Genomic DNA, 22,496 nt, shown 5'->3' on the forward strand with positions numbered 1-22,496 from the left:
GGAAACTATTTTCATGTCTTCTTTTTATTTCAGATGATGATAAAGCACTGTCTATGTTTAAAACTGAAAAACTATGGACTTTGTCATGGTGAAATTAGGTCAGAATAACTCAATATTATAATTTCTCAAATATGATATAGAATATGTACATGATTTCAAATTTTTACAAATGTTGACGAAATCTATAAATCTGATATTAGGTAGGTACTTCCGTCGGAGTACAAAAATTTACAATAGCTCCTATTATCCACTAGAACCAGTTATTGCAACAGCGTCAACAACAATATTTTTTATGGGCGATTTAGTTAAAATATATCTCGGTGAAATATTTTAACTTAAACATGGAGATAAATTACAATAAACTTAATTATATAAAAAAGAAGAAGCTAGGAAACTAAATATTTTTGCGAATTTTGATGACAGTTTTTTGTAATCGAGACTCGAGAGTTGGCAACACTGTATGATTCTCCGCGAACTGACAATTGTAGACCTCCAGAACAATTTTGAAATTTGAACTATTATCATAAGTACAAATTTAAAGAATTGTTGTTATTTGATAAGTTGTACTATTCTTATTTTGGGTTCAAGGTAAAAACATAAGTAAAATTTTGTTTTTATATTAATATAGAAATTTCTTGATTGAAAGGATTTATGATATTTTTTTAAAGGTTTAATAATTATGGATGAAGTACGGTCCTTTTTCAAAAATCCAACTGTACAAACTAGAAAACTTCGAGGTCCGCTCACGGCTGGATGCAGAGTTACTAAAAATGATTGTATTTATGGATTCAACCGTCCAGAAGAACATAGACATTCTAGTCTTTCTACTGGAACAGATTATGCTGGAGAAGTACAACAAAGGGAGATACAATCATATTTAAATGTAAGAAAGTGAATCTTATTAATTGGAAACTTTATGATTATTATTATTTTTAATTTCATTCTAATTAAATAAACCTTTTATATATGATAGAAGATTATAGAGAATAACCGAGATTTCCATATGATCCTTGCTTTTGTAGATAAATTGAATGAATTCTCTAACACATCAAAAGGGCATTCGGATATTAATTACAACTAAGTCATAAAATTGGCTGATGATCCAAGGAAGCAAAAACCCTTACTCATAAATCCAACTCTGATTATACATATTGTTTGCTTAAATATAAAACAAATACTGATTTTCATACTGCAATGATAACTTTAATTTAAGAAAATATTTGTAATAAAAAAATTTACAGTGCAAATTAGCAGAGAATACGTCTGAAGACAGTCAAGATGGTTTAAATTCTCTAGAGAATCTTACTTCTTGGGGTTCAGTCATGCCTAGTAGCATGGGCAACTTGGCAGATGAGGCTATGGCTGCTAATTACAGCAAATATAATTTCACAATAAAGGAAGATACAAAGGACCTAGCTATAAATAAATACAAAGAGGAAGTATGTGGATATTTCACATTATTGCAAAAATGTAATGCTGAGTTGGGGGATTTTTTTCCTAACTGTAATGTAACTAAAGTTTTCATTTTTAGTATCTCTTATTATTATTACATAACATTTAATATTTTAAAACACTCACTTCTAGAATTACATATTGCTTACTACTCTACACTTTGAGCATTAATATGATTTCCTACATATAATGGTCCACAGATAATGAGTAGAATCACAGCTTATCCCATAGTAATAATTGAGGGCCCAACTGGATGTGGGAAAACCACACAAGTGCCACAATGGATCCTTCATGATGCTTATGAGAGGAGGATGCCATGCAAAATTGTTGTTACTCAGCCTCGTAGAATTGCAGCTACATCAATTGCTAAAAGAGTAGCGCAGGAGCGTGGTTGGGATGTTGGTGGTCTTGTTGGATACCAGGTCAGTATACCAGTCAGAATTGGATTATATCTTTTATTTTTAGCTATTAAGAGTTTTTGCCGCGCACCTCCACTTTGTGGAACCAGCTGCCCACCTAAAGTATTCCTGAACCAATTCAACTTAAGGTCCTTCAAGAAAAGAGCGTATCAATTCTTAAAAGGCCGGCAACGCACTCGCGAGCCCTCTAGCATCGAGAGTGTCTATGGGCGGCTGAATCACTTAACAACAGGTGAGCCTGTTGCATGTTTGCTAACCCGTTCTATTAAAAAAAAATAGTTGTATTTGGTCTGCCTCCTGACAAAAAATCGCATAACTGCCCAAAACTTTATATCTATTGGGTGTCTTTAAGGATTTGTTTTTATTTTATATGATTTATCAATTGAATGTTTCTCAATCAATTGAAGAAAGAGGCCTCTAGAAGGGCTATTACTGTTTCTACTGTTCTTTAACTGTTTCAGGTCAGATGCATCTAAAGCCTACGATTCTAGATTTTCATAAAGAAATATTTTTCATAATTTGAATATCTGTCAACACACAGGACCGATGGTGGTCGGTGGTGTATGCTAGTAGTGTTTTTATACCAATTAAAAGTGCTGGTAATTTTTATTTTAGGTTGCCCTTGAAAATAAAACATCAACAGAAACACGCATCTCATATGTTACAACCGGTGTACTACTTCAGAAATTAGGTAAGCCTTGTATATGTTCAAAGGAGCATCTAAACAACAACTGTATACATAACAATATATTTAACCATATTTCATTTTGTAATTTATATTTAAAAAGTCATGAACTGCATTTCTATACAGTTTTATTTGTTAGCTACATTATGCTCTTGCATAATCAAGTTATTCCTTGGTTTTTGTAGATTATTCAACAATGCATAGGCTTATCAGAGATTATACAAATTTAGTAAAATATAAAATAAATCAGTGGTACTACAACCTCTCTTCTCAACAGTTCTTGGCCTCAGATTTCTGAATCTGTTTCATGATCATTTTTTATAATAATAATAATAATAATAATTTATTTATTGCACGAATATGGTATAAAATGTCAAGGTGGTACAATTGTCAGTCGTTCGCATATTCTGCCACACACAGTGGCGCGCAAATTTATCTTAGTTTAGATTTTACATTATTAGTCAGATTCATATCAATTAAGTCAATTATCATACATAATTAAATTTATATAAATTACCATGTCTCACACAAATAATCGTTTATTGAGTAGTACGTTTTTTCTAAAAGTAATGCACTAAGTCGCTTTTTAAAGATTCTTGTCGGAAGTTGTTGTTTAAATCTAATAGGCCTGCCACACGTCGAGATTTTGGGTCTAACATGTCGGTTTCCTCACGATGATTTCCTTCACCGTTCGAGCAAATGTTAAATGCGCACATAGAAAGAAACTCCATTGGTGCACAGCCAGTGATCGAACCTATGACCTTAGGGATGAGACTCGCACGCTGAAGCCACTAGGCCAACTTTAGTAACCACTTTATTTAGGATTATTATTATTATTATGATATTTCTTTTCAGTGAGCACCAAAAATTTGAATGAATACACTCATATTATATTAGATGAAGTTCATGAAAGAGGTCAAGAAATGGATTTTTTACTTCTGGTTATTAAAAAACTCATGTACACTGTGTCTTCTGGCATCAGAGTGATACTTATGTCAGCTACGTTCAACACAAAAGTGTTCACAAATTATTTTCACATCCCAGCGATTGGGGATCACAACAAACCGAGTTGCATTCACATAAAAACGGGACAGGCGAAGCACAAAATATTTTACATTAATAATTTGAACAAATTTACTGTGAGTATAGTAAATAGTTTGATTAGTGGATGTAAAATCAAAAATATCTTATCTTACCTTAATAATATATATAAATCTCCTGTCACGATGTTTGTCCGCGATGGACTCCTAAACTACTTAACCGATTTTAAATTAAATTGGCACACCGTGTGCAGTCTGGTCCAACATAAGAGATAGTATAGCTTAGATCCCAATTTATACCCGCAATATAAATTAAAATATTTAATGGCAAATATTTGTTTATTATTGATACAATTCTATCAGATGGCGCTGTGTTAAAAAGTACCAACGTTTCATATAAGTTCTCCTACCGTTTCCCTTGAATAGTTTACTACTATGTAATATAACAAAAACCTTAATAAGGGCGTCTGAAACTTAGCAGTACTAAGTCCAATTTCCGTACGTCCAAAATGTATTTTGACAAACAGTCCTCTTAGTTCATGTTCTCGTCTATGATCAACAACCGCTACTTGTGAGGCATTGAACATAGGAAAGTAAATAAACCGCACTCAAAGCCAACATAAAGTTATAATAATTTTGCAGCTCCCAAAAATGAATGATAATCCAGAAATAACTACGGAAATGCACCACCTAGTAGTCAAACTGGTGAATGGATTTGAGTCAATCGATAGCCAAGGACATTCTATTGACATTTCACAGGAGAATTTGCCTTCGGTTCTTATTTTTCTACCAGGGATACATGAAATAGAAGAGTTGTACACCTGTCTCACCAATGATGAATTACGGTAAATATAAATAGTGTTTATAAATTAGGGATAATGACTAGAAAATGTTGAAGTATACATTATTGACATAACCAAAACAGGCATTAATACAATATTTGGCTTTAAAATGTTTTTTTCAGGAAAATCATATATATACAATTTATTTGTAGGGTATATCATTACTTTATTATTTTATGTATAGGTAATAAAAGTTATATTAACAAAAAAGTAACTGGACTTACAATGTAGAGAGAGAGAGTTAGTTTAGCGTACGATTCTAATCCCTAAGGGATGATACAATGTAGACTTGTGGAAGCAAACTAATCAAAAATCTAATGTACTAAATATATAGACGGACAGTTCAATTATTATTGCAAGTGTAACTCCACATACTTAGCTAAGACTTTGCAGCAATCCTTGATGGACGTACGTACGTACGTAATAACGACGTACAATATATTTAATAAAACATTACTCTTTAAATAATAAGGCACGTAAAGAGTACATTATCTGTTTACTAACAGGAGGAAATTATGCGGGAAGAGTTCTCTCCATTGGTGGGTGTTACCCCTCCACTCAACGATCACAGCTGACGAACAAGTACGTGTATTCCTACGTGCAAAACCCGGACAAAGAAAGATCATTTTATCTACGAACATCGCTGAAAGTTCCATCACTGTACCGGATATTAAATATGGTATATTAAATATGGTTTTTGATGGAGTTAAAAGTCAGTAAAATTTCCGTTTTGCTTGATTTGTTGCGAAAAGATTTTATTTATTTAATTTAAAAAATAAATGGCAAATTTGCCTTTATACGTTTTCTGCTGTGTATTCTAAAGTCTAGTCTATGGTATACATATGATAGCAAATTTATGTTGCTATATCGATTTGATATATATCTTTATATACATTTATTTTAGAAACAGAAATAATTCAAACTGCTTATGAATTAATTACGCTGACAAGCGGCCATGTTTCTTTAGTCAAGTAGTGCAAATATTGTTTTTTTTTCTGAAACATATTTTTTCTATATATTTTTTTACTTTTTTATGTTAATTGCCTACATTTGTTTCGTTATATTCTTATATTTTTTAAGCATGTATGTCGTTTTAGTACTTATAAATAAATTGTTCATTGCCTAATACGCCCATTTCCAGTGATTGACTACTGCCTTATGAAAGTGCTAGTAGCGGATGTAAACACTAACTTCACGTCATTGCAACTTCAGTGGGCTTCGAAGGCAAATTGTGATCAGCGCGCGGGAAGAGCTGGTCGAGTGGGGGGAGGGGGGAGAGTGTACCGTCTGGTGACTGATAAGTTCTATGTAAGTACTTTATTAATGTGACCTTAATTGTAGTTTATAAGTAATACTTTTTAAAAATTTTAGCTTTATTACATAATATTATCATTCAATTTGACATACTATAGACATCAGTTCAGTAATACATCAATGTAAAATCCTTATATATCAGAATGTGTATCTGTCCATTGGCGATTACAGATAATCTATACTAATAATAAGATGGTTAGACTTTGTGCCTTTATTACACAATTTGAATTTTAAGATTTTCGCGGGAAATCAACCCGGTAATTTAAAAAAAATCTTTTTAAGCAAAATATTTTTTTTTGTAGGAAAACTTTCTGGATGAATGTACGCCTGAACTCACGAGATGCCCGTTAGAAAGGCTCGTCCTTCTCGCTAAAACTCTGCAAATGGGTCCTCCGGTTGATATTTTGGCATTGGCTATGAACCCACCTGACCTTTCCAATGTACATCGTACTATATTAGTACTTAAAGAGGTATGTATATTTAATTTCGATAATCTAGTTAAATTCGAATTACATGTTTTAAATGAACACGCGCTTTCTCGCAAAATAAACGATTTGGGTGTTTCAGATCGGTGCCTTAAAGAAATTGGTCAACGGCGAGTGGAGTTCGTTAGATGGAGATATAACGTATTTGGGACGTATTATGGCCCAACTACCTCTTAACGTACAAATGTCGAAACTGATCATGCTGGGATATATCTATGGTTGTCTGGATGAGTGTATTATTATGGGTGAGTATTTATTATATATATTTATAAGAATTTCGTTGTCTCTTATTATCGCTTTTTTTCGTGTGGAAATGCGTTATGTATACCCGGGGCACGGTTTCCTGGTGGTGAAGGGTTTTGTGGGTCTCGCTACTGGGCATACCCACTAACACCTGAACCCAATAATTAATCCACAATCATCATAATTAATTATTTTTGGTTAATTATAATTTTAAATTCCCTCAAAAACATTTCCAAACCGGGTAGTGTGATCAGTTGATGAAAGTGTAATCAGTTCACCATCATTGAACTCTTTAAAAAATAGATTGAATATTTTCTCCAAATCTCTCTCCGTGTTTAAATACATAATAATAAGAATGCTGAAATCGCCTTCTCTCTAGAATAGTGCATCCCGACTGTAACATAATATAAATTATGTTACATATATAATTCATTTATTAACAAATTGAAAATGACATGTCTTAGGAAGATATCACTAGGAAATTGTTAACGAAACATAACGAATAAGTTTATTTTCAAAACCATTATTAAAGTTAGGTGGAATTAGAATTTCAGTTTTTCTGATAAAACTTTAATAAAGATTGCACAGATAATATAGATTATATTAGGTTCCAATTTGGTTAGCTTCAGTCTCTAGTCTCCACATCATGTTATTTCGATTACCCCCCTTAACAATCAAATTGCTCCCCTGTGAGGCGTGGGCACAACGTTGAGAAACACTCTAAAATTGAAATTCTATATATTCTATAAAACCGTGAATGCTGAATTTCCCTCTCTACAATTTTAATTAGCTATCAAATCTAAAACCGGCAAACGAGTGTTACCACATTTACCTTCAATTCAAACACATTTACCTTCAATTCAAAATTCTATCCATTCTATAAAACCTTGATAGCTAAATTCGCCTTCTCTCTAAAAGTTCTGAATCTAATCAAATCCTGGTAAAATAGTGTTACCTCACTTAATTTTAATACTAAATGAGATTCTAACTTTTCTATAAAACCATGAAACCTGAATTTACCTTTTATCCTTTGAATTTGAATTTAATAACAATTTTTTTTTTGTTACAGCCGCTGCAATGTCAGTGAAAAATGTCTTCAGTAGTCCGTTTCGCGAACAGCTTAATGCGTATAATTCTAAGCTAACATGGGCTGATGGATCCACTAGTGATTCTATTGCGTTCTTGAATGTTTATAAGGTATACATATTTTTTCATAATGTATTTGTTATATATACGTTCGTAGTTCTCATAATTTTATTTTTGTACTGCGTTTTTATTTTGTTTTGCGCTTTAATGTTTGTTTCCGTCTCTATTATGAACTCCTTCTTTATAACCTGTAACAATTTAAATTGAATTGTGTTTGCCGTGCCTTTAAACCAATTAGTACAAGGTATTAAGGGGAAGGTTCCAAAGGACTTACCTCTCTTGTCCCATTCCTCATAATGGGGAAAAATGTTATGTTCAAAATATGTTATTTATTAAAACCGTGTCAGACTATTTTAATTTTTTTAAAGAAAGTACTTGTTGTCTCTTTATTTCTCTCTGTAATTGATCTGATTTTATAAATAAGGTGAAATTCTAAATTTATAAAAGTAATAGGATAACTCGGTTCAACTAGTCCAACTTAATAATCTATATTATTTATTTATTTATACTTCATTACCTTATTTAAAAACATAACAAAAATAAAAAATAGGTTACAAAAGTTATAAGTTTCCTTGAAAGAAATCGCTCTAAACAGAAGCGACAAATACTCGTTGCCCTGCGTATTTTTTTTTATTTTTTTTCAATCAAGTGTTAAATCCATGAATATTTATAGGTGTGGAGCCACCTTCGCCAACAACAGTACTTCAGGCAAACGGGCAAAAGTGAATCACAATGGGCCCATCGATTTTACGTACAAGTGCGTGCGATGCGCGAACTTGACGAAATGGTTCGTGAGTTGCGTACACGTCTATCACGTGAGGAGATTGACACGCAAAAGGCAAAATCACCTTGGGGCAGACAGGAACTGTCTGTTGTTTTGAAGGTATGCGACAAAAAGCTTTGATAAGTATGTATTATTTGTTATAAAGTAGTAGTCCAGTTTTTAAAGATTTCGTTTCTTGCATTAAGTCTGTTTGCTACTTATCATTTGTCTTATTACATGTATACATGAAACTAAATTTAACTTTCAGTATAAGGTTAAGATGTTTGATTTCAATTCTTTATTTTACATACTTTTCGCTTTGTGTTTGTGTGTTTGAGACGAGAAATGTAGTACTTTAAGTTTTAATAACTTTATATGTATTGGATTCTACTACAATACTACTAAATCTAGATACTAAATCTGCACACTTGCAGGCTTATCTACTATATAAGTATAAAAAATATTGTTATTTATTATTGGGCAACACCGCGTACTATTGGGCAATACAGCCTCGGTGGGCGTAAACATGTACAAACTAAATGTAATAATAACACTTTATTGGATAACACTAAATGTTCATGTTCCTAAAGATGTTTCACTTCAAAAATAAAAATGTAATTCCAGGTTCTCCTAGCGGGCGCGTTCTACCCGCAGTACTTCGTTCAAGTGGCGGGTGATGAAGTACGCGAACGTGAAGCCGTACGTACGCTGAACGGCCTTGACCCGCGAAACACTGTGTATTTGAGAGGTTTCCCGGATAACCAACCGGGTGATATATACGCGACTGCGATTAAGAAAGTTATCATGAATAATATTGGCGATGAACCGAGAGTCACCTTCGATAAAAACAGCCGGTGAGTGTTTTGTTTTTTTTAAATTTTGTTTTTGTATAACGGTGCCGCCCATGGGGTGCCGGCTTATAGAATAGCACCGCTCCATCTCTACCCGTGGGTGTGGTAAAAGGCGACTAAGGATTAATAATGCGTATACTGCCGCCCATGGACATTCATCACCTTTGTCTTTAAAGTATTGGTACATTGTTTTCTTGTGCTATTGTATCATTCTCATGCAATTTGTTTTCAGGGCCTTAATTAATATGGAAGTAAACTCTGAAAACAATTTTGGCTTTGATCATGCTTTAGATACAACAATTCAATTCTTATACTGTAAAGGTATAATCGCGTTATAATTCATAATTTTTCATTTTTATTTATATACTGCGAGTTCCTTAAACGTTAACGACAATTTTTTTTATTATTTATATATTTCGTAATCCTACCGCTAACATAAATTATGTATACATAATTACAAACAAATACACTGAAAATATATAATCTAAAGATGGAATACATGATACCTTTTACTACGAAAAGATTGTTATTGAAAAATTCAATTCAAGTATTTTTCTTTACTATTATTTTCTTTTTTTGGACCACAAAATTAGCTTACATACGAAAATATAAAAAGCGATGTCGTCCCTAAAACCTGTGGACACGACCAGAAATATGTAATTATTTATGTTTCCCACACATAAAATCTTTCCGGAATTTCCACAAATATTTCAAGATCATTTAGCCAAAATCCATTCTTGAACAGCAAATCATTTAAATATATATATAATTCATATAATTCTATTTCAGAAAAGTCTACTTGACGTTCAACGACAATTATTACGGGATGAAACGCGATCAAGCTCGTGGTGGTGTAAGTATTCCTTGGTAGAAAAACAAAACACGGCTGGTGTGAATGTGAAAGAAAGAGGTTTTTTTTTTCTTTTTTTTTAATGGCCCGCACGGATTGTGCATTGTGGCCCAGGGTCAAAACAGGGAAACGAGTAAAAAATAAAATTATCGGATGGAACGGAATTAAGGAATGGAAAAAGAAAGAGGTTTGTGATTGGATAAACGTTTTGTGACGTATGCAACGCCTGGACATTGGATTTAAGAGATGTTGTTGACCAATCAGTGGTGAATGGAACGTGCGATCGTCATTTGATTTATATTCTCACTTTCTTCTGGCTCGACCAATCACAATCAACTGGTAGGCGCCAGCTACTTGAAACTAATAGCGTACGCACACTGCGTAATTCTGCGCATGCGTGTGGAAATAAAGAGCTGCTGTTAAATTTCAAAATTGTTCATTCCAGGATCCGACCATACCCGGCCAAGTTGTTCTGCCCGTGTACAAGGCTATTAAGGCGCGTCAATTAAAAATGCAATGCAGGATACCGTTATTACCGTAGGTTTATCTTATTATTTAACATTTTTACGTCAAAAATTAAATATTCAATAAAATATTCTCAATTGATGTATAAGTCTAAAAAAATTGTGGTCTTGCTTCGACCAACAAAATAAAACTTTTTCCATATAATATTATTATTATATTGGGTCAAATTTACTAGATTTATCTGTGGGGCCATTAAAGTATTATGTAGGCAGATTTACAGCAATTTTTATTTTTAGTCAGAAACAGTAAACAAAAATCTAAAAAAATATAGTACATAACGTATTAATTTTTGCATTTCATTTTCAAACATAGATAATGCATATGTAAAAAAGTAAATAATTATTGCTGACGTAATCACCATATCAGTAAATCAAGGAGACCCTCCCTATAGTGCTATATTAAATAAAAAATAAATATAAATCAGTGGCGCTACAACCTCTTTAGATCTTGCCCTCAGATTTCTGAATTTGTTTCATGATCATTTTAAAATTCTAATAGTCAAGTAGGTGATCAGCCTCCAGTGTCTGACACACGTCGTCGACTTTTTGGGTCTAAGACATGCCGGTTTCCTCATGATGTTTTCCTTCACCGTTCGAGCAAATGTTATATGCGCACATAGAAAGTCCATTGATGCACAGCCGGGGATCGAACCTACGACCTCAGGTATGAGAGTCGCACGCTGAAGCCACTAGGCCAACACTGCTCTGCTTATTGCCAATATTATTATAATGTAAATAAAAAAGTATTTATATTTTTGTTATAGTTTGAACAAAGCAAATGACTTGGTAAAAGCAATGGAGGCTTTAAAATTAAGCCGTAATGTTGATCAAATGGTTCCGAGACTACCGGATATCGATGACACGCATTTCCCCATGACAATATCACAGGTAAGGCAAAACTTTGTCTTTGGTTTACGCCAGTGAATTTAAATAAAGTTATGCGTATGTAATGAGTTCGCATATTATAATTATATGAATAAATACAACTATAATTATTGAATTAATATAATATTTATTTCGTATACGAAATAAATATCTTATTTGATTATAAACTTTTACTTATTAAATATTTTCATTATTTATTTAACGAATTGATTTAACATATCTATACTAATATTATTAAGCGGTAAAGTTTGTGAGATTTTATAGGGTTTAGTAATTTTTATATATCCACTGAACCAATTTTGTCTTTTATCAATAGAAGTTACCTCTATGAATGTCATAGCGTAGGAAAATATATATTATCCGAATACAGGAAACAATTTTTGTGAAAAAAAAAACTTATAATAAAAAATATTTAAAATGCGGTAATGATTAACGATAAATATAAAAATTAATCAAAAAGATTTTATTTTAATAAAAAAAATATAAGTAAATAATATTAAGTACCGTCGTATATGACATTTGATTTAAAACACCAAAATAATATCTATTTATTCACACTGTTTAATTGTACTCTTACGAAACACGTGTTCTACATAAAAAATACTAAAATATACTAATAGAACATAGTTATCGATTTTTATGCCACCTAGACCTAACTTTACGATGTCGAATTCAGGTGTCGGTGTGCGTGCGCAACGTAAAAATTCACTCATAATTTTTCTCCATCGCACCAAAAGATGTATAACTTCAATAAATAGCCCTTTCTAGTCTAATATACCTTCATATTTAAGGAAGAAATCTTTTTGTTAAAAAAATATTATTTGCAAATAAAATGATCTAAATTTTCAGCTCATAAACGTTGGTAAATTCTGGGTGCAATACGCTGACGAATCAACAGCTAGTGAGCTTCGCATGATCCAGCATAAGTTGAACCGTAAACCACTTATTCCGTGTTCTGAGTCACCGGCCGTTGATATGCTGGTCGCAGCCCCTTACGTAGATGCATCTGGGACTAGGATGTATAGATCGAGAATCACACGGGTGTTGTCCAAGGACATGCTGGAGGTATGTTATATATGATATATGTATGTGTTGTTATTAACACTATTAATATCACAATCACCAAATAGTATAACAATGGATGTAAAAGGTCGGTCTAATTGTAAGTTCTTTTGAATGAAGTTGATATGACACATGGCAATTAATAGAGCCAGGTAAAACAGGTGGCGCTAGTATGTATATATGTAGTTTCATTTTGATATTTACAAGTGCATTTCCTTTCGTAAATTTTATAAACATAAAAAAACTTAACATACTTGAATACTTAAAAAAACTTGAAATACTTAATGGCTGTCCACTGAAGTATTTCCGAAATAATTCGAAAGGCCGGCAACGCACTCGCTTGTCATTGAGAGTGTCCCGTGTATCACTTAATGTCAGGGGAGCCTCCTGACAATTTTCCAATTTACTTTTCAGGTCTTCTACATAGACTATGGTAGTGTGGGCCGAGTGAACGTGGGCAGTTTGAGAATGTTACCTGATGGCATGGACAGTCCGCCCTTAGCCATGCTCTGCGTATTGGCTGAGATTGCGCCTGCGCCGCTTTTGACCGCGCACAGGGAGTGGCCACCTGGTGCCGTCCAAGTCTTCACTGAATTGGTCTCCAAGGGACGACTTATTGGCAAGGTTAGAGATCCTTCAATGAATACGAAAGCCCATTGACGTAAAGTAGATTTGTTTGCTAAAAATAAATTTACTATTTTTTATTTTTGTTGTATTATACTACAAATGCATTATTTGATGTTTATCTCTTTTTTATTTTAGTTTTATATTAATTTAGTTTTATTGTTTTTTTAATACTCTTTAATGTTTAATATTCTACGGTTTCGATATTTGCAAATATGTGAGGAACATGTATACTAATAATACATTAATAGATCTGTATAGTAATTTAATTGTGGGAGTACAGTATAATGTATAAACTTATTGTAAATTGTTTTTTAAAAGAGTAAGTGTGGAGTTTCTTGCCAATTCTTCTCCACATGAAATTACCTTTTGGAAGGGGCAACAAGAATCATCTTTATATTTTATTAAACGTTCAAAAGTGCTATTTTAGGTGGTCTAATTGGAATAAATGATTTGATTGATTGATAAGGTTTTGAACGCACAATCTAAACGTCACTTCTTCCTTTTTTTTATTTTCAATATCAGATTTCAAAACGATGTATATATTTTCTTTTCGAGTGCCTTCGTTTGCGCTCAATTACTCTTTTTGAAGAGCTAAATTTGATTAGAAGAATATTCAACAAAACTTTATGTCGTAAGTTTACTTACGATACCATGAAACCATTTCAGTTAAACTATTAACAATAATAATCTTTGGAATATAAGTGTTATATAAAAAAAGTTGTAAGAAATAGTAGTCTTAGGGCCTGTTTCACAATGTCCGGATAAGTTCCAAATAAGCTGTTTATTATTGTTAGGATAAACACTATTGTTGCGTTGCACGACTGTCAGATAGCGCTAATCGTCATGAAGCCCGAAGTTATATACCATAGAATACCATTGGATAAAGTACCAAATGGCTATGCAACACATAACTTTATGTATATGAATGCGCATGTACGCGTGAGGGTGTGGCTAAGGGATGTTATCTTGCTTGTACTTACAAATACTTTTAGAAATGTAACATATAAAAACACTATTATTCTTTTCTTTAAAGATTTAAACGGTTCTCCTATGGGCGATATAAAATATGATATAGTGACCGATGTTGTATGGATAATATTAAAATACCTACACATATTTAGAATCAAAAGCGTAAGCGGTTTTTAAATATTGTATCAGTATACAGTTTTCGTAAATTCAGTATTGGGCCCTTAGAATGCAATTCATCCCTGAGGTCGTAGGTTCGATCCGCGCGAGCACCAATAGGCTTTTTCTCTATGCATTTAGCGCTTGCAGGCTCTTTGAAAACATCGTAAGGACACTAACACATCTCTAATCTCGAAATTGACATATGTATAACAGAATATAAGGTTATAGTGGCATTAGATTATTATTATACCATTCGTACTACTAAAGACATAATTTCTCTGTTTTATTAACGTTTTCATATATATTATATGCATTTGTACATTCCTTAGGTGTACTCGGTGACTCACGGAGTGGTATCCATTGAGCTGATGGCTGAGGGCGGTCGAATCAGTATTAACAAGGAATTAATACAAAAAGGTTTAGCAGTCAAGTGTGAGGAAAGTTATGAATCAAAGGTGTGTTCAAATCATAATTTAAAGTAGTTTTCATATGTTTCTTGCGCGAGGGTAACTTTTTATAATTTCAATATATTTCATTTGTAAAATGGCAGGTCATTTATGTAGATAAGAAAGAGCAACGGGCCTAATATCGACCCCTGAGGCACACCTAAATGGGAGCCCCTAAAGATTGATTATCCGAATTTTAATTATATTAAAACATAAGTCGTAATTTATTTGTATTCATGTACAGTTGAACCACGACCTAAGAGAGACTGCAAGCGAACTCAACATGTCCCAAAAACGTGCTCACAATAAGGAACAATCTGAAATGGCGTATAAACATGTCACCGAGTTGGGGGCACCCAGTTATACCGAATGCGTCTCTGACGTTTGCCTTAATGGACCAATAAGGTATCATATAAATTTATACTTAGCGCACTTGCAATTATTAATTAAATATAACATAGCGATACAAAGTATCTTTTCAAAAATAATATAAAAAAATATTAAATTTAACCGTGCGGTGGAATGTTTTCAGCCCGTTAGAAACGACCGTACACAATCTAATGTATGCGAGCCATGACAAACCTGTTAGTATAGAGAACAGTTCGGTCAACTCCGTACTACTGGATACGGAGCCACAGGAAATATATGAAAGGTATCTCTCTTAATTGATATATTATCTTAATAATAACACAATTGTTAATCAAATACATAAGAATGATTAAACTTTTCAAAGAGATTCAGTTACTTCAATAAATTGATAGTTGAATGAATAATTCTAATATTTTCAATAGAAAATATTATATTCAGGGTTCATAAAATAACATTAAGCTATAATTGATGATAGGGCAAATAGTGGATAACCCCAGAAAATGTATGAAAAAATTCTATGACACTTAACTATCTAAATTAATTTGTTGCATCCTGTGACGTTCTTTCTATTATTACATTAGGCCTTGATGAAAAGAAATGCTCTGTAGCAAAAAAATGTGACATGTTCTGTCCAAATTCCACTGGTATAATACAAAACCCAAAAAAAAAATTATAAAATTTTTGAAGATGACTTTAGCTTGACTTTGATTTATGAGATAGACTGGTTAAAATTAGTCTAGAATTTATATTAACCTACATGATTTGCGTCAAATATAATAATGTTAATAAACGGTTAAATGTGAACTTATAGCTCATACAGTCATATACAAAATAAAAAATGTCTTTAACAGGTCCGCTTTTTGAAACAGTCTTGAATTGCATCTTAACTGAGATGTACCTTTGAAGGCAGAATGGGCTTCACAATATTAATCTTTATCACTACATAGTATAAAACAAAGTCGCTTTCTCTGTCCCTATGTCCCTTTGTATGCTTAAATCTTTGAAACTACGCAACTGATTTTGATGTGATGATTTTTAATAGATAGAGTGATTCAAGAGGAAGGTTTATATGTATAATAACATCCATTAAATAGTGGAGAAGTACTGTTATTTATGAGGTTTCTAATGTGATGTCGTAAATAATTACATTTTTTCCGCTTACATTGCAAACGCAGGCTGAACCCTACGAGTTTTATCAAAATAATGTACTAAGTATTGTTCACATTGAAAAGGTCTACAGAAAAGTCCGTGATGGTATATGTCTATCTCTTATGGATAACCCACATTTTTATATACAACGTTCACAGATTTTCTGTAGTGTATTTAGTATCAGCATTGCACCCGTGCGAAGCCGGGGCGGGTCGCTAGTTTTTAATAAATAAATCTTCTAAGGCCCTTATTAACTGGTTGGCCACTGGTTCTCTCTTCGAAAAAATATTTTCATTTTTTTACCTCGTGATGCTTTTGGTTTTAAAGTTCTATAAGGATAAAACGTCACTAGGTTGCTGGTCGCCGCAGAAGTCGGTCAGAACGAAGTCAGCAGCCGTCTGACTCTACGCCACACCACGCTGATGCCCAACATACCTTGCCTACCCGCATTGCTTGCACTAATATTCTGCCCTGAGTAAGTTTTTAATTTTCTACACAATACATATGTCACAGTAAAGTAGTTAAATCAGACAGTTTATTGAATATCTAATTTTAGACAGTTAATTAAAGGTCGATATTCAATCAAGTCGCTAAAGTTACGTCAGTCAAGTTACTGAACGAAACGTTTAACGAGTTTCCTAAACGTTCCTAGGCAACATGACTAACCTAACCTAATCATTTACAATAAAACAAAACACGAAATTTGTTGCGATCATCGAATACGTTGCGACACTACTCGCAGTTCACTCGCAAAAAAATAGAACACGCTTCTAATCACTTTACTACGCAGACAACTAATCAATTGCACTAATAAATCAAAGTGAATACAGGCCTTTATTAGCAACAACGATAAATATAGTTTAGATTTATGTAATTCTACCAAATCATCATAAACGTTAATGCGACAGTTTAAAAAGAAATAAATTCACCAATTTAAGCGCAATTACTGGTAATATGGTGAAAACGCTTTTGCTCTTTAGTCTAATTAAATTACTTTACTGTACATTTAGTTATTTATTAACTATTTACTCTAAACACATAACAACAATGTTTAATTCGTCAAATAGTAAAAAGTAGCTTTAATTAAATATAGGTATTTGTATGTATATACTTAGTTTCCTAGTAATAATGGTAATAATTACCTACTTTTATTTTTCTTTTAATATAAAAGTACAGTAGCGTTATAAAATTTTAAGTGTAGGCCTCACACTTCTAACTGCTTTGTGATCATTCTAGTGTGTTATAAAGCTGGGTCCACATTTGTAGCATTTCGGTGTATCTTATCTCCGTTGCGTGGCTTCGGCGCGTGTCATGATCGCTAGTTTGGACGTAAAATGATACTCGTTAATGATACATGCCGTATCTGATACGGATCCACACTAACCGAGTGTCTTGATATACCTCATATCCGATACGCGTATCACGATCGGTGGTATGGATTCGACTCTCATAAAACAGTAAATCGTGGGGTAAAACATGAGAAAACCGTTTAGTCTTAGACCCAAAAAGTCGACGCAAATGTCAAGCACAGGAGGCAGATCATTGCCTTGGCTAACAAAAATTTAATTAATCATGAAACAGCTATCTAAGGACCTAAAAAGGGTACCGCTGCTGGAGTGGTTAATATATTTATGCCTAATATTGTCGTATTACCTTGAAATTATCATAGGGCTGAGCTACGCCGTGATTCGTCGGGTAGTCGATACGTGAGCGTTCTATGCGGTTTGGGGAGTGACTCTGAGGGACATCCCTATTATCCAGAACACGATTTACTCGTGAATATCGACGCTGATCTGACTGTTGATGATATTGGAACCGTAAGTACACATTTTGGTTATTTAAGGTTTCCCAACTTAATTACTCTAAAACTTTATAATATAAAAATAAATTGCGGTTCTTTTGTCTCGCTAAATCTCGGGAATGGATGTAGGTACTTATTTGGCTAATCTTAAAAAAATTGTGAATGCTCGGAAGGAAACATATTTTTAAAAATAAAATCTGTTTCTCGGTATATTTGATGATTTTAGAAATATAAAATTGTCAAATGGTTGTCATAGGCCTTCAGTAATTTGTGTTTCATAGCTGTAGATAAATATTTATGAGGTCCAATCTCTTTAGTCATCAGTTTGACATAAATATATATATACAGGTGATATGTTCCCAGTTAATGAAAATTGTATCCTAATTACATACTCGTTTCATCCTTTTTGGTCTGGACCTCAGGCACAGAATGCTGATCGCCTAATAGCCAAGTAGGTGATCAGCATTCTGTGCTTGACACATTTCCAATTTCTGCGTCTATGACGCGAAGGTTTCCTCCCGATGTCTTTCTTCACCGTATCAGCGAGTGTTCATTACATAAAATTTATTTTAATTCTATATAATTCTTGTGTTCTGTACAAAGAACAAAAATTTACTTGTCTCAATCATTTTCTGGAAAGATATCTGGATTCTATATAATAAGTGCTTTGGAAATCCAGATAAACCACCTCCGTTACCTGATGGACCTGACGATGCACCTGCGGAATAAAATGGCTACGCCGATCGACGACGTGGACTTCACCGCTAATCTGCCCCAGCTTATTCGGGAAGACCTCATGAAGTAAGTTGTTCAATAAACTTGACTGATGAGAAGATGGAGATATCTAGACTAGCTGAATGTCTATCTAACTGAATGTCTTATAATTCAATTACTGATTTTGTCCTATGACTAGCGGTTTTTTAATTTACATTTGCTGATAAAGCAACACACAACACAAAAAGCATCTTCCCCTTAAGGGATCACCTATTTCCTTATATTGAAGTTATACTTCTTTTGGCGCGATGCAGAAAAATGAGAGTGAGTTTTTACGATGCGTGCGCACACCAACACCTAAATTTGACATCGTGAAGTTAGGTCTAGGTGGCATGGTAATCGATAACTATGTTCAAGTTGTATATTCTAGTATTTTATATTGAGAACACGTGTTTTGTAACAGTACAATTAAACAGTGAATAAATAAATATTATATTGGGGTTTTTAAATCAATTTCATATACGACGGTGATAGTATCTCATAATAATTTATTAATTAAATTAAATCTTTTTGATTAATTTTAATATTTAATCGTTAATCACTACTGCATTTTAGTTATTTTTTTCTATACGCCAAAGAACTTCTAACGCGCGTACATAAGTACACACAATCTTTTTGTTTGTTTGTATTTATATATATATATATCGTTTCTTAGGCTCTATATTTTAGATTTAGCTAAATATGGTTTGTGATATATTTCAAGAATTTTTTGTTTTAACTTAGATTATTACTGAAGCGCCGCAAGCATCGCGTCCCAGAATCAGTACTCAGGGCCTGGGAGTGGAAGTCGATACCTGATGAAGAGTTCCTCAGCATCAACGTGCCAGATATGGTGGAAAGTGCTGAAGTCTACCCGTTACATGCTCCATTAGAACTGATACCTGTCTCCAGGGAGCGGCTTCTGGAGCTGAAGAAAGATAACGATGAGCTGAAGATGCTCGTGAACCGGTAAGTTTACATACAAACGGTTCACTGAGGTTTTTATAACCGCGGCGATTTCCTAAATCGTCGTAGTAACGTCCCAATATTTAAACCAGATTTTAAATGATTCTTCTGTTATACGCCAATTGTAATTTATTTTTATGTTATTTAAAATATTCCCCTGGCTAAGGAACCTAAACCTAAAGCTATTTATAAATCCGGTGTTTTTCTTTAAAGTACTGTCTAATTGTATAAGTGTAACCTATTGTGGATGCGTCCAGTGTGTTTGTTTTGTGTTTTATTTTTGACTTTGTTTTTATTATAAGGATGTTTCTGTTTGGTTTCCGAATAAATAAATAAATAATGAACGTAATAATAACAAACAGGGCGTCTCAAGCAACGAACAAGGATTTGTCGTGTAAGCTTTGCGGCACAGCGCCGATGCCACTACATGCGATGCGTATACACCTCTTCTCTAACGTGCACCGCGAGAAGGAGGACGACTTCTTCATCGTTAATTCTTAAATTTAATTAATTTTAGTAAGTGATTTCATTGTGATACGTATTGTTAGTTTAGGTGTCTTGGGTAAGGTTTAGAAACACTTAGCTCTATGTGACCCTTACCCTTATGACATGTATATTAAGTTCTCTACTTAAGTATTGTCAAATTTGACAAACTTCAAAGGGTTTTTTGTAATTTGATCGACAGCTCTTGAAATTAAATCTAAGTTAAGTAAAGTATGCGAGCCTTAACGCCAAGTAAGTTAAATATAAAACGTTTTTAACATACGGAAGTCATGGGGGTTCAGTCAAGATGCTTTAACAGTAGAATATGTGGAAAGTCTGACAGTTCGAGGCAAAGAATTGGTCGACACAAAGTATCATGTTCATACAAATTTAGTTTTCGTCTTTCTACATACACTACTGTTAAGGCATCTTGACTAAACCCCTTGAACTCAAATCTGATTGTTACCTAAGGCCTGTATTCTAGAATCGTATTCATATTTAACTTAAGCGCTCGTTGTGATTTGAGATAAAAATTTCAATATCGAATTAGATTTTTTATGTTTTTGTTTGAACTCTCTGCTTTTGACTTTGTCGAACTTTGCTTAAGATACAAACGTCCATAGAAGATCTGTCTCTCTCTAGTTCTAATATTAATTAAATTATTTTTTTACGAAATTTATAAAATGTTATAATTAGTACCTAAGTACGTTAAAAGTTTTGTATTAATCGGAGTAAGAAATATGCGTGTTATCTTATCGATAATTACCTAAAAACATTTGAATACCTAAAAAGTTGACTATAGCATTCGGTCACCACAAACCATACGGAGATTTATGATTATTTAAAATATCCAGTGATGGACTTAAAAATTGGCACAATTCAATATTGTCAACTTTGGAATATCAGATGGCGCTGTATCATTAGCTAAGCTAAGATGGCGTAATTTGTCGAATTTTGTGCCATTACCAGAGCGATTTTGTTGATAGTTTCATATGACATAATCTCTTTCCAATTATTACAAGAAATCCCCGATAAATTTTTCCTCAATAATTTCATTATTCGTTTTTTAATTGATATTTACAAATTCCGGCTAAAACGTAATAATTTTGCTTGATACATATAATGATTTATGACAACAAAGAAAGAAACATGTCAATGTCATATTTGACTATTAACAGTCTACTTACCGATTTTTCAACATTGACAACTATTGAAATGTAGATTCTTTCTGACTATAATAATTATCATTCCAATCTAAACTTCTTGAGACTTTTTGATTTGACATTTTGAATAAAGTCTAAATTCTAAATTAAACAACAACTACATAAGAACAATAATCTAAATAAGAAAAAAAAATGTTTAAGTTTACAAAAACTTTGAAACATTTAGAACTAAAAATGCTGGTAATTGAGTCTACCTCATTAATAACTGTAAGTGTGCAAGTTTAGTTCTGAAATGAAGACAACGTTAGGTTGGGTTATTACAATATTGTATGATTAAGTGTTAAGAAAATAAACGTTTCAATATCATCTTGCTTTTCATTTATTATATAGCCATATGACAGCTTCCTCCAATTGAAGCAATCTATGGCAATAAATAAAATAAAAGTATTTTTTAGATCATTACGTTTTATATTTATTTTCTATTTACATACGAATACTTTGTCTTGCCGCGCATCACTTTATGCTGCCTATCCAGGTGGTAATAATCGTTAAGACAATATCGTAAATCCAACATTAAGGGCTGGTAACGCACTTGCGGTCCTCGCGGTGTTGCAGTTGTCCTCGGCCTTTAGCTCTTTAACTCTAAGACATGCCCGTTTGTCATTGCATGCCACTATAGTAAGTCAGGAATGATGGACTTAAAGAAATTAAATAGGTAACATAATATAATAGTGAACGAAAAATATATATAATACATATATCTATGTATACATATATATTTACATATAATATATATAAATGATATGTTGATATTCGTTATGTATGATCCTTATCTTTTAGTTAGAACCCGATATCACTAGGTTCATGTTTCACATGTTCACACCTTGTAAAACACTAACAATAGGATGGTTCGGTCTGTTTACTATGTCTAAACAAAATATATACGAAGAAAATTTCCATAGTTTCAACATTTTTTCAAATTATAATGTATTAAGTGGAACAGATATTCTAAATAAAATAGATATCGTAATTTACTTACGCTTCGAAATC

At 32.9% G+C, this 22,496-nt stretch overlaps 1 protein-coding gene across 1 annotated transcript; it reads left to right on the forward strand.

The window, feature by feature from the left end:
* Nucleotides 1–462: 462 nt before the first annotated feature.
* LOC110993572 (probable ATP-dependent RNA helicase spindle-E) lies at nt 463–21,812 on the forward strand. The gene is made up of 27 exons (XM_022259893.2): nt 463–588; nt 669–883; nt 1,242–1,439; nt 1,653–1,874; nt 2,487–2,562; nt 3,412–3,695; nt 4,239–4,441; nt 4,945–5,117; nt 5,580–5,746; nt 6,055–6,222; nt 6,320–6,482; nt 7,550–7,677; nt 8,300–8,509; nt 9,014–9,243; nt 10,030–10,093; nt 10,536–10,627; nt 11,379–11,502; nt 12,349–12,564; nt 12,976–13,185; nt 14,646–14,771; nt 15,007–15,167; nt 15,295–15,414; nt 16,633–16,755; nt 17,950–18,097; nt 18,761–18,882; nt 19,579–19,803; nt 20,163–21,812. The coding sequence occupies exons 2-27, from the start codon at nt 680–682 to the stop codon at nt 20,299–20,301; spliced, it is 4,296 nt and encodes a 1,431-aa protein (XP_022115585.2). The 5' UTR covers nt 463–588; nt 669–679; the 3' UTR covers nt 20,302–21,812.
* Nucleotides 21,813–22,496: the final 684 nt, after the last annotated feature.

The sequence above is a fragment of the Pieris rapae genome, chromosome 7 (assembly GCF_905147795.1).
Source record: "Pieris rapae chromosome 7, ilPieRapa1.1, whole genome shotgun sequence".
NCBI lineage: Eukaryota > Metazoa > Arthropoda > Insecta > Lepidoptera > Pieridae > Pieris > Pieris rapae.